General features: G+C 50.8%; 3 protein-coding genes across 3 annotated transcripts; 2 read left to right on the forward strand and 1 right to left on the reverse strand.

Annotated features, from left to right (window-relative positions):
- Nucleotides 1-576: 576 nt before the first annotated feature.
- Nucleotides 577-5,480, forward strand: ACET3X_004759 (uncharacterized protein). Its single transcript, XM_069451627.1, has 3 exons — nt 577-758; nt 813-878; nt 932-5,480. Exons 1-3 carry the CDS (start codon nt 607-609, stop codon nt 5,433-5,435), a joined length of 4,722 nt encoding a protein of 1,573 aa, XP_069306803.1. The 5' UTR covers nt 577-606; the 3' UTR covers nt 5,436-5,480.
- Nucleotides 5,481-6,677: 1,197 nt separating this feature from the next.
- ACET3X_004760 (uncharacterized protein) lies at nt 6,678-7,538 on the forward strand (the record flags this gene model as incomplete). Its single annotated transcript, XM_069451638.1, has 3 exons — nt 6,678-6,715; nt 6,805-6,853; nt 6,924-7,538. 3 exons carry the CDS (start codon nt 6,678-6,680, stop codon nt 7,536-7,538), a joined length of 702 nt encoding a protein of 233 aa, XP_069306804.1.
- A 183-nt stretch (nt 7,539-7,721) lies between these two features.
- ACET3X_004761 (uncharacterized protein) lies at nt 7,722-8,053 on the reverse strand (the record flags this gene model as incomplete). Its single annotated transcript, XM_069451649.1, has 3 exons — nt 7,722-7,764; nt 7,817-7,860; nt 7,931-8,053. 3 exons carry the CDS (start codon nt 8,051-8,053, stop codon nt 7,722-7,724), a joined length of 210 nt encoding a protein of 69 aa, XP_069306805.1.
- Nucleotides 8,054-11,532: the final 3,479 nt, after the last annotated feature.

The following is an 11,532-nucleotide window of genomic DNA, read 5'->3' on the forward strand; positions in this document are numbered from 1 at the left end:
AACACACCCGTCAGCAGCACTCCGTCAACACGTCCGCTGCATGAATACCATACGAAATGAAGTGCTGCACTGGGTTCGAGCTTTGGACGCGCAGCTAAACGAGAATGACGTACTGATGCCCAGGGGTCTAGAAGCACTACTCGCGCACTCGATACTTCTCTACCAAAGTCCCTACGTCCCTCCAGTTGACGGGTCTAATCGAGGCCGATCAAGTCGACTCTTGCACCCTGAATATGACGTTTGAACGCATCATAGTAGCTCCCGCTGCCACAGCTGAGACACCCGAAGAAGCTTCGAAGCCTAAGTATATGCAGGTAGCTCAGGTACCAGCGAGCATAGCACCGTATTCGCGGTCTAGGGCTTACTAGATTTCCCCAAATGGACAAGTTACGAACTGTTTCCAGACTCTGCCCCATCAAGTTTGCGCGTTAGTGTAGTCTAGCCTGCGATCTTGCAGTCGCTCCCGGGCCGTCTGGCGAGTTCACCCGTATCCCTGGTTGAGTTTTCCCAGTCGTAGACTGACCATAAGATCGGGTCCTGCACTCTTTATCCTTCGATATATTTCCCTGCGAAAAACACGTCTCTCTTTCAAGGGCAGCACCAAGTATGCGCTCATTAATTCTTCTTCTTCTATTTGGTTTGCTGCAAGTATGCCAGGCCTTCACCTCGCCTGACATATACTCCCTTACGCAGCCAGCGGATGCAAGTCCAGATCTGGGGCAGAGCAGTCGGTCGCCTACGGTACCATCTCAGTCGAGGTAAGAAGAGTGATTCTATGTCTTGATGCTCTTTAATTGACAGCGCTGTACCAGGCATGCAGCCGGACCGAACTCTGGATTGAACATCTTCCTACCAGACTACAAGGCAGATCCTAATTGGTGAGTTATCTCATGGAAGCTAAGGACCAGCTCGACTAACAACCTCATCTCAGGCTCCCACTTACGCTATCTCTCAAGACAGTCGGTTTACAAGTGAAGGTCATCCAATCACTGAACATTTCTTCGCAATGCCGAGATTTACTCATCTACACGCCTCCAAATGTGGAATACAGCCCAAGCGCTGCCGACGTTACAATCTTGACCTCATTTGTGACTAAAGGTGGTAAATTGATCTTCATGAACCAGGTCCCTAAGGTTCTTCAAGCTCTTGCCGGTATATCTGCCTCTACAATAGACTCGAGCGGTTCGCGAGCCGTCATCCAGCTATCAAACACCGAGACACCCGTACAGGCTCTCCAGGGCTTCGACTTCTTGGAGTATTACGACGTGAACATGCCGTTTTATGACAACTACACCAAAAGCGGCCTGGTCAACGTCGGTTACACGCCTGCCAACGGTTCACAGACACTCGGTAAATATATGGTTCGAAGCGATGGCGTCGACAAAGCGGATTCATCGGTTACAAGCGCAGCAATAGTGAAGCACCAACCTCCGGGCTCGAGTGGATACGTCTACAGTTTCGGAATGGACCTTGGGTACCTCTTCATCCAGGCTCAGAACGAGGCCGGCGGCTACTCACTATGGTACAATGGACACTATTACCCTGGGTATGATATCGGCACACGCATCATCAAGAATATTGTCACTACTGGTCCCCATTTCGTCAGCCTGTGGTCAGTTCCGTACAACAAAGGCCTCGCTTTCACTACAACCTGGGACATCGACACCTACGTCTCGTATCCGCACGGCCAGGGCATCGCAGCCGCCGCACAGGATAGAGGCGCCGCCGGCAATCTGAACTTTCACACCAAGTACGTCTCCGATGCCTACGAGAATGCATACTTTCAGTATGGCGTTCCGTACATCTACCAAATCAGCGGATTCCGCACGGCTCCCGATGGCAATCCATATATCGACTTTGGCAGTCACAGCGTTAGTCACTCGCCAAATGCGGCTAGTTTTGGTTATGGTACTCTCAACGAGCAATTCCTCCAAGGGACCGACTCAGGCTACTACCCGGTCATACACCAGTGCGGCCCCAATGCTGATGGTACGCCACCTAACGGAGAGACATGCATCAAGGGAGGTACCAGCGGGCTCGCCTTCTACACGTCGGGTGGTACCGCGTCAGGAGAGGTCCGCATAAGTGCCTACTTGATTCGACACATACTCCGCGATGAGTTCAAGACCAACTACAGCATGACTACCTACCGTCCGGGTCATCTCTCATGGAACAAGTACCAAGCCACGCATTGTGTAGCAAACGGAATCATCGGTGGCTCTTCGTGCGCAGGCAATTCGCATCTCACGCATCTTCCTTTCCAAGTCACGCATAACCGCGAGTCGTTCCAGGAGCTTCCATACTTCGAGTTCCCACTTCAATGGTCGGATGGTGATGGAAACATGAGCAGTGCCGACTTTCCAGGATCTGACTTCTCCAATCAGATTAAGTACATCAAGAAAATGGCACGTTATGGAGGTCATTACAACATCTTGATTCATCCTTCAGATGCTTTGTTCGACAAGATCCAGATTCAGCGCGCTCTTCACGACAGGGTGCGTCCTTTCGCCGTCTTCTTCAACCAGACAGGAATCGCCAACTGGTGGACGAATCGAGACCGTGCCGTCGTGGATATCATAGCAGCAGACAACTCATCTGCTGTCATGACGGTGCGTCTGGATGGCGTTACAGAAGGCCTCACACTACAAGTGCCTCGGAACTATGCAATCCAATCAGCGACGGGGTCTCTCTCAGTCTGCCAACAGCCCTCCTACGACGGGACGACGAGTGCAGTGGTATTGCGAAACACGGCAAAGGGTCTTTATACGCTTTACTTCGGCGTCGGTGCAAGCAACGCAACCACCTCTACGTGCCCTGACTTCACCCCCAAAGCGCCCGGAGACACGGAATGCATAGCATGGGACGTTATGATTGACGATTTTCTAGAGCTCTACTTTGGCAGCAACAACGTCAACTTGCTCTTGTTGCAGACGACTGCAACAGGGCTGTCGACAAACAACGTAGACGGCACATTGCAGCTCACCGCAACTACCAATAGTGGCGTCAACGCGTACTACACGGAGGTGTCTCGCTTTTGCTTCGACGCCTCCATTTACACACATCTGTACTTCGACATGATTGCTCCTACTGGTTCCACCTTTTACGTGCAACTGGTCTCATACGATTCTGGGTGCAATTTCGAACAACCAAGCGCATCGTACCTGGACGTGACCAAGTACGCACCCGCCGATGGCTCGAATCGTACTGTCACCATACCATTGGCGGATTTCGTAGGCCAAGACATGCTCCATGTTCGCGGAATACGTATCGGCAACATCTCACCAGCACAGACGCCTGTCTACATTGACAACATCAAGATTCAGAAGCGATGTGTGACGGCACCAGGAGAAGACCATACCCCAGGTCTTGCGGTGGAGTCATTCCAGAATGTTGATCGGTGGATCACTGGTATTAACAACATCTTCGGTCAGACCGACTACAACAATTCGATGGCGTTTGCAAAGCTTTCAGAGCTGGGCAGAATGCAGCTGCTGCCGTCGAGCGCAAATTCATTCTTCTACACCGACACTAATGTTGATGGAATCAATTTGAACGCAACGGCATACACCGGACTTTCTCTTAACGCTCGTGGACCATCTGGTGGCTCGTTCGACGTTGTTCTGACCTCGGGTACGGGTAGCACTTCCACTGTAAACACCAGGTCCTATGCTGCACTAAGCCAGGGCGACTTCGCCAACATCACAATCCCTCTTTCCGCTTTCTCAGGATTCAACACCGACTCCCTCAGCCGTATCACGCTACGTAACTTCACACCCAATGGTGGTTCCGCTGCGAGCAACTTTACGATGCGATGGATCTCTCTTCTGGGCGGACCTTCCACAATTGGCGCCGGTCCACGTTGCCCGAATCCATCTGGGTTGGTGGTGCTGAACTTCTGCGATCCGAATGAGTTCAAGTCGCAAACCAACGCCCTCGGTGCTCCATTCTCAGACGACAGGACGATGACATCGTACAAGCAGCCTTCCCGTGGGTCTGTCGAACTCGTACCCCGCGACGCTTCCTCTTACTTTTACACGTTGCTTGCCCAGCCATCCAACTGTAAAGCGGTTAATAGTTCCTACGACTCCATCATACTCACGGTCTCAGGCCCACAAGACGCCACTGCAGATATTGGGTTCAAGTATGGCACTGATAACTGTAACACCAACGTGGTCACGTCTTACATTCCAATCACCTTCAACGCCGCGTTCACACAGCTCACGATACCGCTCTCTCGCTTCCCCAGCACCTTCAACAAAAACTACCTCCAGTCGTTTGTTATGACCAACTTCAATTCTCCCGGCCAAACCTATCGTATCCGCTCCTTGGCCTTCACAGGACCGGCTAATAGCCCTGGTTGCGCTCTCTGCTCGGGTACCATACTGAACACCTGCACATTCGTGTCCGAGCTTCCGCGAAACAACCGACTGCTCGGCGTGATGACCGACGAAGGCTCACTTTCCTCATACTCTGTTGACAGTGACGGCTCACTCAGCATGGGCGCTACCGGCGACTCATACTGGTACTCTCAGTTCGAGACTGGATGCTACAACGCGAAATCGGTAAATGCGACCGGCATACAGCTCTCCGTTGCAGCACCAGCAGGCACCACTTTCCAGGTTACGATGCGCTGGAAGACTGACGAGGAATGCACGACCACATCGCCCCCATCCTCGGTACCCATCACTTCGTTTGTGACTTTTACTGGCGCCGATCAGTATCAACTCGCACAGATCCCCTTCTCCGACTTTGGCGGAATGAATGCAAGCAGGCTAGACAGCGTCGCAATTTCAGCTTTCAACCCCTCTGGCGTGAACATTAAGGTTGGCTGCGTCAGTCTGACATCGGTCAAAGAACCCCTTCCAGGCTCGACAGGGTTCAAGACATGCACATGCCCTGACTCCGCGTGGTTGAACTACTGTACGCCGGGAGTCGCAAACCGCAATGCGAAAGGTCTTGTGCAGAGCGACGACGGAACGATGGAGGTTGCGCCGACCGTTACCGACGGCGCTTTGGTGCTGCAACCCAGTATCTCTGGATCTTACTGGTACTCGCTACAGAACTGTGCGGATATTTCTGCGTCCAAGTATCTCATTCTGAACGTCACGGCGAACGCGGGTGCCGGTTTCAACGTGCAGCTGCAGAGTGGTGGGTATGGGTGTGATGGTCAGACACCGATCCAGCGACTCAGTATAGCGAGCAGCGCGTATGGCAGCATGAACGGCAGTCCTGTTGTTCTGAGGATTCCGCTGTCGGCTTACGCTGCGATGGGGAATAGTCAATTCACTTTGACGAAGATTGATGCGGTTGCGCTGGAAGGTTTTAGTGGAGAGACTTCGGAGTATTTCATTCATTGCGCGTATTTTGATAATGGGGCGACGAATGGCACAGCGGCGGTAAATGGCACCGTCACGGTAAATGGTACCGCGTCGTAGATGTATAGAGGCAGTTATAGCGATACTTAATTTGATGGTTTCCTAGTTGCACCATTGTACTACAATTGATCAGTGAGGACACATCCAATCCATCCTAGCGTGTCTCGGCTCGACTGGCGCGATCTTGCTAGCCTCTCATATCGTGACGATGACGAACGCCAACGAAACTCCAAACCACCTCACCTACACCGACACGAGCATCGCGTCGCATACACCAAGACCCGAAAACGAGTCCGATCTCTGAGAAGCCTTCCGCGAGCAACTTCACAACAGCTAGTCTGACTCGCACATTCGCGATGCTAGAGCAACCCACGCGTCCCATGCCGACAAGGGTCAAACCGCGATAGGCGTGTTCACCGACGTCGTCTTCGAAGAAATCTCTACGCCTTCACGGGTCGATCGGTCTAGCAGATATACTACGAATCCAAGACATAACGATGTGGTACGACACAACGATCCGCAAGACGTGCAACCCGACGCGACGTCGCATATACATCACATGAAGCGAGGTATTGATCCTGCCACACAAGTAGATCCGGCATGGGGTAGGAAAGACGGCTTCCGTCCTGGTAGAGACTGTCCGACGCGACGCGAGTTCTGTAGTCCTCGATTGACATGGCTCAATGGTACCATCGTCTTCGCTTGCAGCCTTTCGACTGCTCTGTCGGCTGTCTTTGTTCTTTTGGCAATGAAGGGTCAGCGCTATGGAAGCTATATGGCAACGGCTCGGAAGCAAGATTGAGCATCTCTGCAGCTATCCCCTGGACTGCCGTTGTGGCAAAGATCATCGAGCTATCATTTGTGACTGGTTTCGTGGCTTTTCTGGGCCAGGTCCTAAGTCGGAGAGCTTTCTTCAACAAAGAGGGCCGTGGAGTGACCCTCTCAGAACTAACTATGTGGCGTTTGGTTGTGCAGCCCGGCACCCTTGTCTCACAGTTTGAGATTGCGAGATATGCCGGACTTTCATTTCTTGGTATGCTTGCGTTGCTCAGCACTGTTTTGTCTACATTATATGTGACAGCTGCGACTGCACTTGTACAGCCGATACCAAGACAAGGCAACTGGCATGACAAAGTCATGTCTGGTCAAGTGAAGACCGACTTTGCTAATCTCAATCACATACAAAGTCGTTGCCAGCTTCCGGTAAACGACACGGTCGATGGGCCTGACTCTTGTTTGCAAATCGAGTACGCTGGGAAAAGTTTTTACAGTCTTGCGAAATTTCTCGCCAACTGGGACGACATGGTCAAAGGCAGTGACATTGTTCCGATGGACCAAAGGTACTGGCCCGCATTGATTGGGCTACCGTACGGCAACACGACAATCCTTCCTCAGTGGATTGATATTAGCGACACTAAGTTACCGCCAGTGATCTTTTGCTCACGTCCTTGCAGGACGCACCGTTCGTAGATGACTGGGTATGTTCCACGGGTTAGCCATGCGCTTGTTATTGATCTTGCAGGAGCGACTAGTGCTGACTGACGGCAGAACTACACTTCCCCTTCGCCCGATACTTGGAAAACGCAACTGTTCAAAGCCAAGATTCAGTCACGAGAATATGCATCTGGTGGAGTCGACGATGCATCAAAGGGATGGCTAGTGACTCTTATCTCTACTTTGCTTGTCAATATCCTGATGCTTGTCTATTTTGTTCTACAACCAGGGCTTGTCACAGACTTTTCTCAGTCCCCACAGCTGTTTGCGCTAGCTGTGAACTCGCCACCCACACCAGCCTTTGCAGGGAGCTGCGGGGGCGGACCTGAGGGCAAGGAATACAAACTGGCCTGGTCCATTAGCCACGAAGGTGGTCACGTTTTCATTGAGCCGGAGTCACAAAGAAAACCAGCGTCATTCGCTGATGACTTTGATGCCAGTTGCAATCCAGCTCATCATCAGACCGCAGCTACGAGGGGTAGTGGCTTGCCGTCCACTATGTCAGCAGCGTGGGACTACATCAAGTTCAACCCGAACCCACGCTCCAAAGAATTGAGAAGAGGAGGTTTAGCATCCGGTACCGAGCCGTTGCGGCCTTCACACACGACGCAACGCGTATCGTCTTTGCATTCGCAGTACGAACTTGGAGACGTTGAGCCGCGAAAATAGTCGTTCATAGCGCACCGAATGCATCAGGCGAAACTGAAGATCTGTGTGGTATTTGTCGGATGATCCGACTAAAACTGTATGTATTTTCGAGGTAAGGACAGTAGCTTTCCCAAACACAATCATCATGACAAGGCACCCTGGCAGCATGGAACCCGTCCATCCATCATTCTACAAGAATCTCGCCTATTCGTGTTTCCCTTGACACACTGACATGTGTACTTGCGGTCTATCGAATCATTAGCTTCGATCTCTCGGTATGAACCATTTGAACTTCTTACCGACACCAGGAGTGCTTCTTAGGAAGAGTTACCCCCACGGCCACCTGGGTCTTTGCCGCGAACGATCGGTTCGGGATCAGCGTCACGAGCCATAGGGCAGTTTGGACGAGTAACCTGAGGGTCGGCGTCACGAGCAAGGCGGCAGTTTGGGCGAGTGATCTGAGGATCTGGGTTTGCAACTGGAGCGGCAACAGCCATGGTGACGAGCAAAGAGACGAAGAGGGCTGTAAGCTGCATAGTGATTGATGACAAGGTCAGGTCAAGATTGTTGAGGCGATGGTTGCTGTTTGTCTACTAAATGAGCTGGTTTTGCGATGCTCTTTATATCTTTCTTCGTCTAGTCGTCTCCGGGCATCCTTTTACTAGCGAATTCTCTCATTTGAGGGAACTAGTCGTCTCCGGTGACTCGCGTTGTCAAGTCTGACGTGAGATGTTCGTTGTAGCTTGTTGGTGGATTTGAAGGATTTTGAAATGACCATATGCGTGATGTTTACGATACTAATGTGGCTGCTTGTTGCGAAGTTCCCCACCCGGGCGTACAAGAGCGTGAGCATGCACTGACATTCCGCGGACTTCGACCTGATGCGGATGCAAAGCCCCACCGCTTTACATCAATAGTTGTTATTCAAGCACAAGAGCATAAATGTTCGTAGGATATAGCTTAGATTAATGTAGATCGAATTATCAAGACGGGTCAATGATGTACGATAGCATAATACTTTGCCAAAGTATTTGTCACAGCCCTGGAGAATCCTAATGCCATCGAGACGAAATTGACAGTCTGAGTTGCCAGGCTTCAATGAGTATACTCCGTCGAAGTGGCCCTACTCAAAGATCGAGATTCCACAGCAACGGGCGTTCAATGTCACACAAGGAATCGGACCTCATCCAGAAGATCCAAAGGCATTCTTGCACACTCGTAGACACATAATAAAGTAGGTATTCGGTCTGAATGTACATCTTTGCGCCTTTCATGACTCGGGATGCTGGACGTGCAATTGAAATGAGTAAAACGTTGCTCATGAAATGGAGTGATGTATGGCGCAATCTAGACAAGTCGCGTAGCTACTCTAAGAAAGAAAATGAATCAACTGCCCTGGTAGGAAGATTATTGGGTCGTAAAGGACGTGCATAGTATCATAAGCTCTAAACTGGTACTTCTTGCCTGACCGGCTGCTATGGTTGTGACATACCCTATGGTATGGGAAGTTTTGATTCTTGGCAACATGACTGTGCGTCGGTCCCCCAACATAATCACTTAGGTCACTCGATCATATGATGCCAAATCACGTGGCTGTGGATGCCTGGGGCTGTACCTACCCGAATACTCCACCATGACGTCTACTTCTCCCAGATAAAGACATGACTCTGGAATCAAGCCACGTAAAAGACGGTCGAACTCCCGAAGCACGTCTTATTGCAGATTAACACTGGTTGCTTGAGATCGCAATCCCCCTTCCAACGATATGACCACCATTCTCAACACCCCAGGTGTCTATCCGCCAAATAACGTCTTGCCGCATATAAGTGCTACTCTCACGTCAAGCAACTACGCTTGTCTAGTAGTCGAAACAGCGAAAAACCTCATCGAAACCGTCACCACCTCTTCCGACCGCAACTCGGCACTCTGGGAACTGTGGACGGCCTTCTTCGAAGCCGTTGTATCTTCATCTTCACCTGATCCCCACATCGCTCTCCTCGACGCCATCCGCGCGCATCCACCTACCCTGCCCAGTAACCCATCAAGAACAAGATACGATGTAGGGAAGTCAGATCGCAGCCATACTGAAGCCGACGGCAAACTACATTGGTCGAAACTCCCGCAATTTGGTTGGGAGTGGTACGACACTTACGCTACCCTTCACCAATGGCGTGATTGGACCAGCATACACGATCCAGATGCTCAAGGCCGTTCGCCTGATTTCAAGTCGAGTAGTACTGGCGATCAACTATGGCTTCGCTTTGTCAACTTCTCAGCCATGCTGCTGAAATGCAGCAAGGAACAGCTTGCAGATGACACTATATGGGTCTTTTACACCTGTAAGGAGGTGCTCGAGCATGAGAAGCCTCTATCCCGTGAGCCTCAAACGCACAGGATGTCGACTGAGCAGTTGTGGGCGCTGGATGTTCGCGTCGCAGCGATCTGGGTGCGAGATGGAGCATTGGCACTATGGAACACAGACTATGAAGACCTGAGAAAAGGTTGGGAGGCGGCCTTAGACGAACCGACAGACTTGTGGCCAAGAGAGGACGGACTGAACAGGGAACGGTGGCAGCTATGGGAGGAACGGCTTTTGGATTTGAGTACAGATGAGGTTCATCTCGACGAGGAGACCAGGAGCGTGGCCAAAAAGGCGTATGAAGTGGTCGAGGACCTTTTGTCGAATTTCTGATCCTAATTCCGGCCACCAGCCGCAAACCACGTGCCCGCATGTAACATACCTGATAGCATAGCTACTTCCGAACTTACATGACAAAAAATGAACACCCATCTCCATCAATCGTATTCATAATCGTCTTTCTTTTGAGGAACACAGTTCTCGATCCTGTGGACCTTATCCGCATCTTGGGTTTCGGATGGAACGCAGTCGATACACAGGCCATGTTTGCCACGGGATTTGCGTAGTCTCTCAGCACGCCCTGCTCTAAATCCAGGCTCCACATGCCTTGCATCTGAACAGGTTGCAAATTCCTTGGGAAAGACTGGATCTGTCATTTCTTCCATGTTTTGAATCACCTCCGATATAGTACCAGTGAGTATTTCCAGGGGCGAGAGGGTATTCATTCGAAGAAGTTCGATGTACCTGAGAGCATGACGAGTTCCCCATGCGCATTTACAGCAAGGGTTTTCTACTGTGTAGGCATCCATCGATCCAAAGAACACAATTTGCTGTAATTCTGTGTGCAGCCGGTTTCTTCGCTCTTCTAGTTGATCTGCCACCAGAGTGTTAACAAAAATCTCGAGGTGCTCGGCAAACTTGAGACTTACAAAGAACTTGCCGTGGAAGCCACTCAGTCAGATCGTCCATTTGATCAGCGAGCTGGAAAAAGGAATCTGCATGATGATATATCATCTTTAGTGTGATCTCACTGAAAGCTTGTGCATCGTTGAAAATATACGCGGCAGCCATAAGATAAGCCAACTCTGAGATATCCGTGATATCCTTGGGGCTCAGCCATAGTTTGCTGGCGTGTTGTAGAGCAACGTCCAAATCCAATTTGTTGGCAGCGACAGCAACTTCCAAGATATCCGGAGGACACAGAGACTGTGGTATTGCATCGTTCCGGAAATGTATAACGTTACAGATAATCTCTAAAGGTTCTGCATCATCCTCTGGCATAGAAATCTCCTTGGGATTGTTGCTGTCCAAATCCTGCCCTTCAGCAAAGTGTGGTCCAAACAACGCCCTGAAATATGGCGATGCATTTTTGAGAATAAAGGAAAAGAGATCAAGATCTCCTTTTTATTCGAACCAACCACGAGGACAACGTCTCCGTTTGTAGCAATCCCTGTCCGCGTGATCATTGTGTCATCGTTGTTGTTGTCGGCGGCTTCCATCTTCCGTCCAGGATGCGCGAAAAGGATGAAAAATGTTTGTACTTCGAACGACGACGAGCTTGCGAAAGCGTAGGTGTGAGTAGACTAAACCCTACGACGTATCACGTTGAGCTGCCCATGGGATGTATGAACTCGCCATAGAACTTCTACGAGTTCG

The sequence above is a fragment of the Alternaria dauci genome, chromosome 4, assembly GCF_042100115.1.
Source record: "Alternaria dauci strain A2016 chromosome 4, whole genome shotgun sequence".
NCBI classification, from domain to species: domain Eukaryota; kingdom Fungi; phylum Ascomycota; class Dothideomycetes; order Pleosporales; family Pleosporaceae; genus Alternaria; species Alternaria dauci.

Excerpts from the sequence above, each read along its gene's own strand:
- ACET3X_004759 (XM_069451627.1), top strand. The coding sequence starts at position 607 with ATGCGCTCATTAATTCTTCTTCTTCTATTTGGTTTGCTGCAAGTATGC. Across the intron at positions 759-812 it reads ACGGTACCATCTCAGTCGAG|GCATGCAGCCGGACCGAACT; the intron begins GTAAGAAGAGTG and ends GCGCTGTACCAG. Across the intron at positions 879-931 it reads TACAAGGCAGATCCTAATTG|GCTCCCACTTACGCTATCTC; the intron begins GTGAGTTATCTC and ends ACCTCATCTCAG.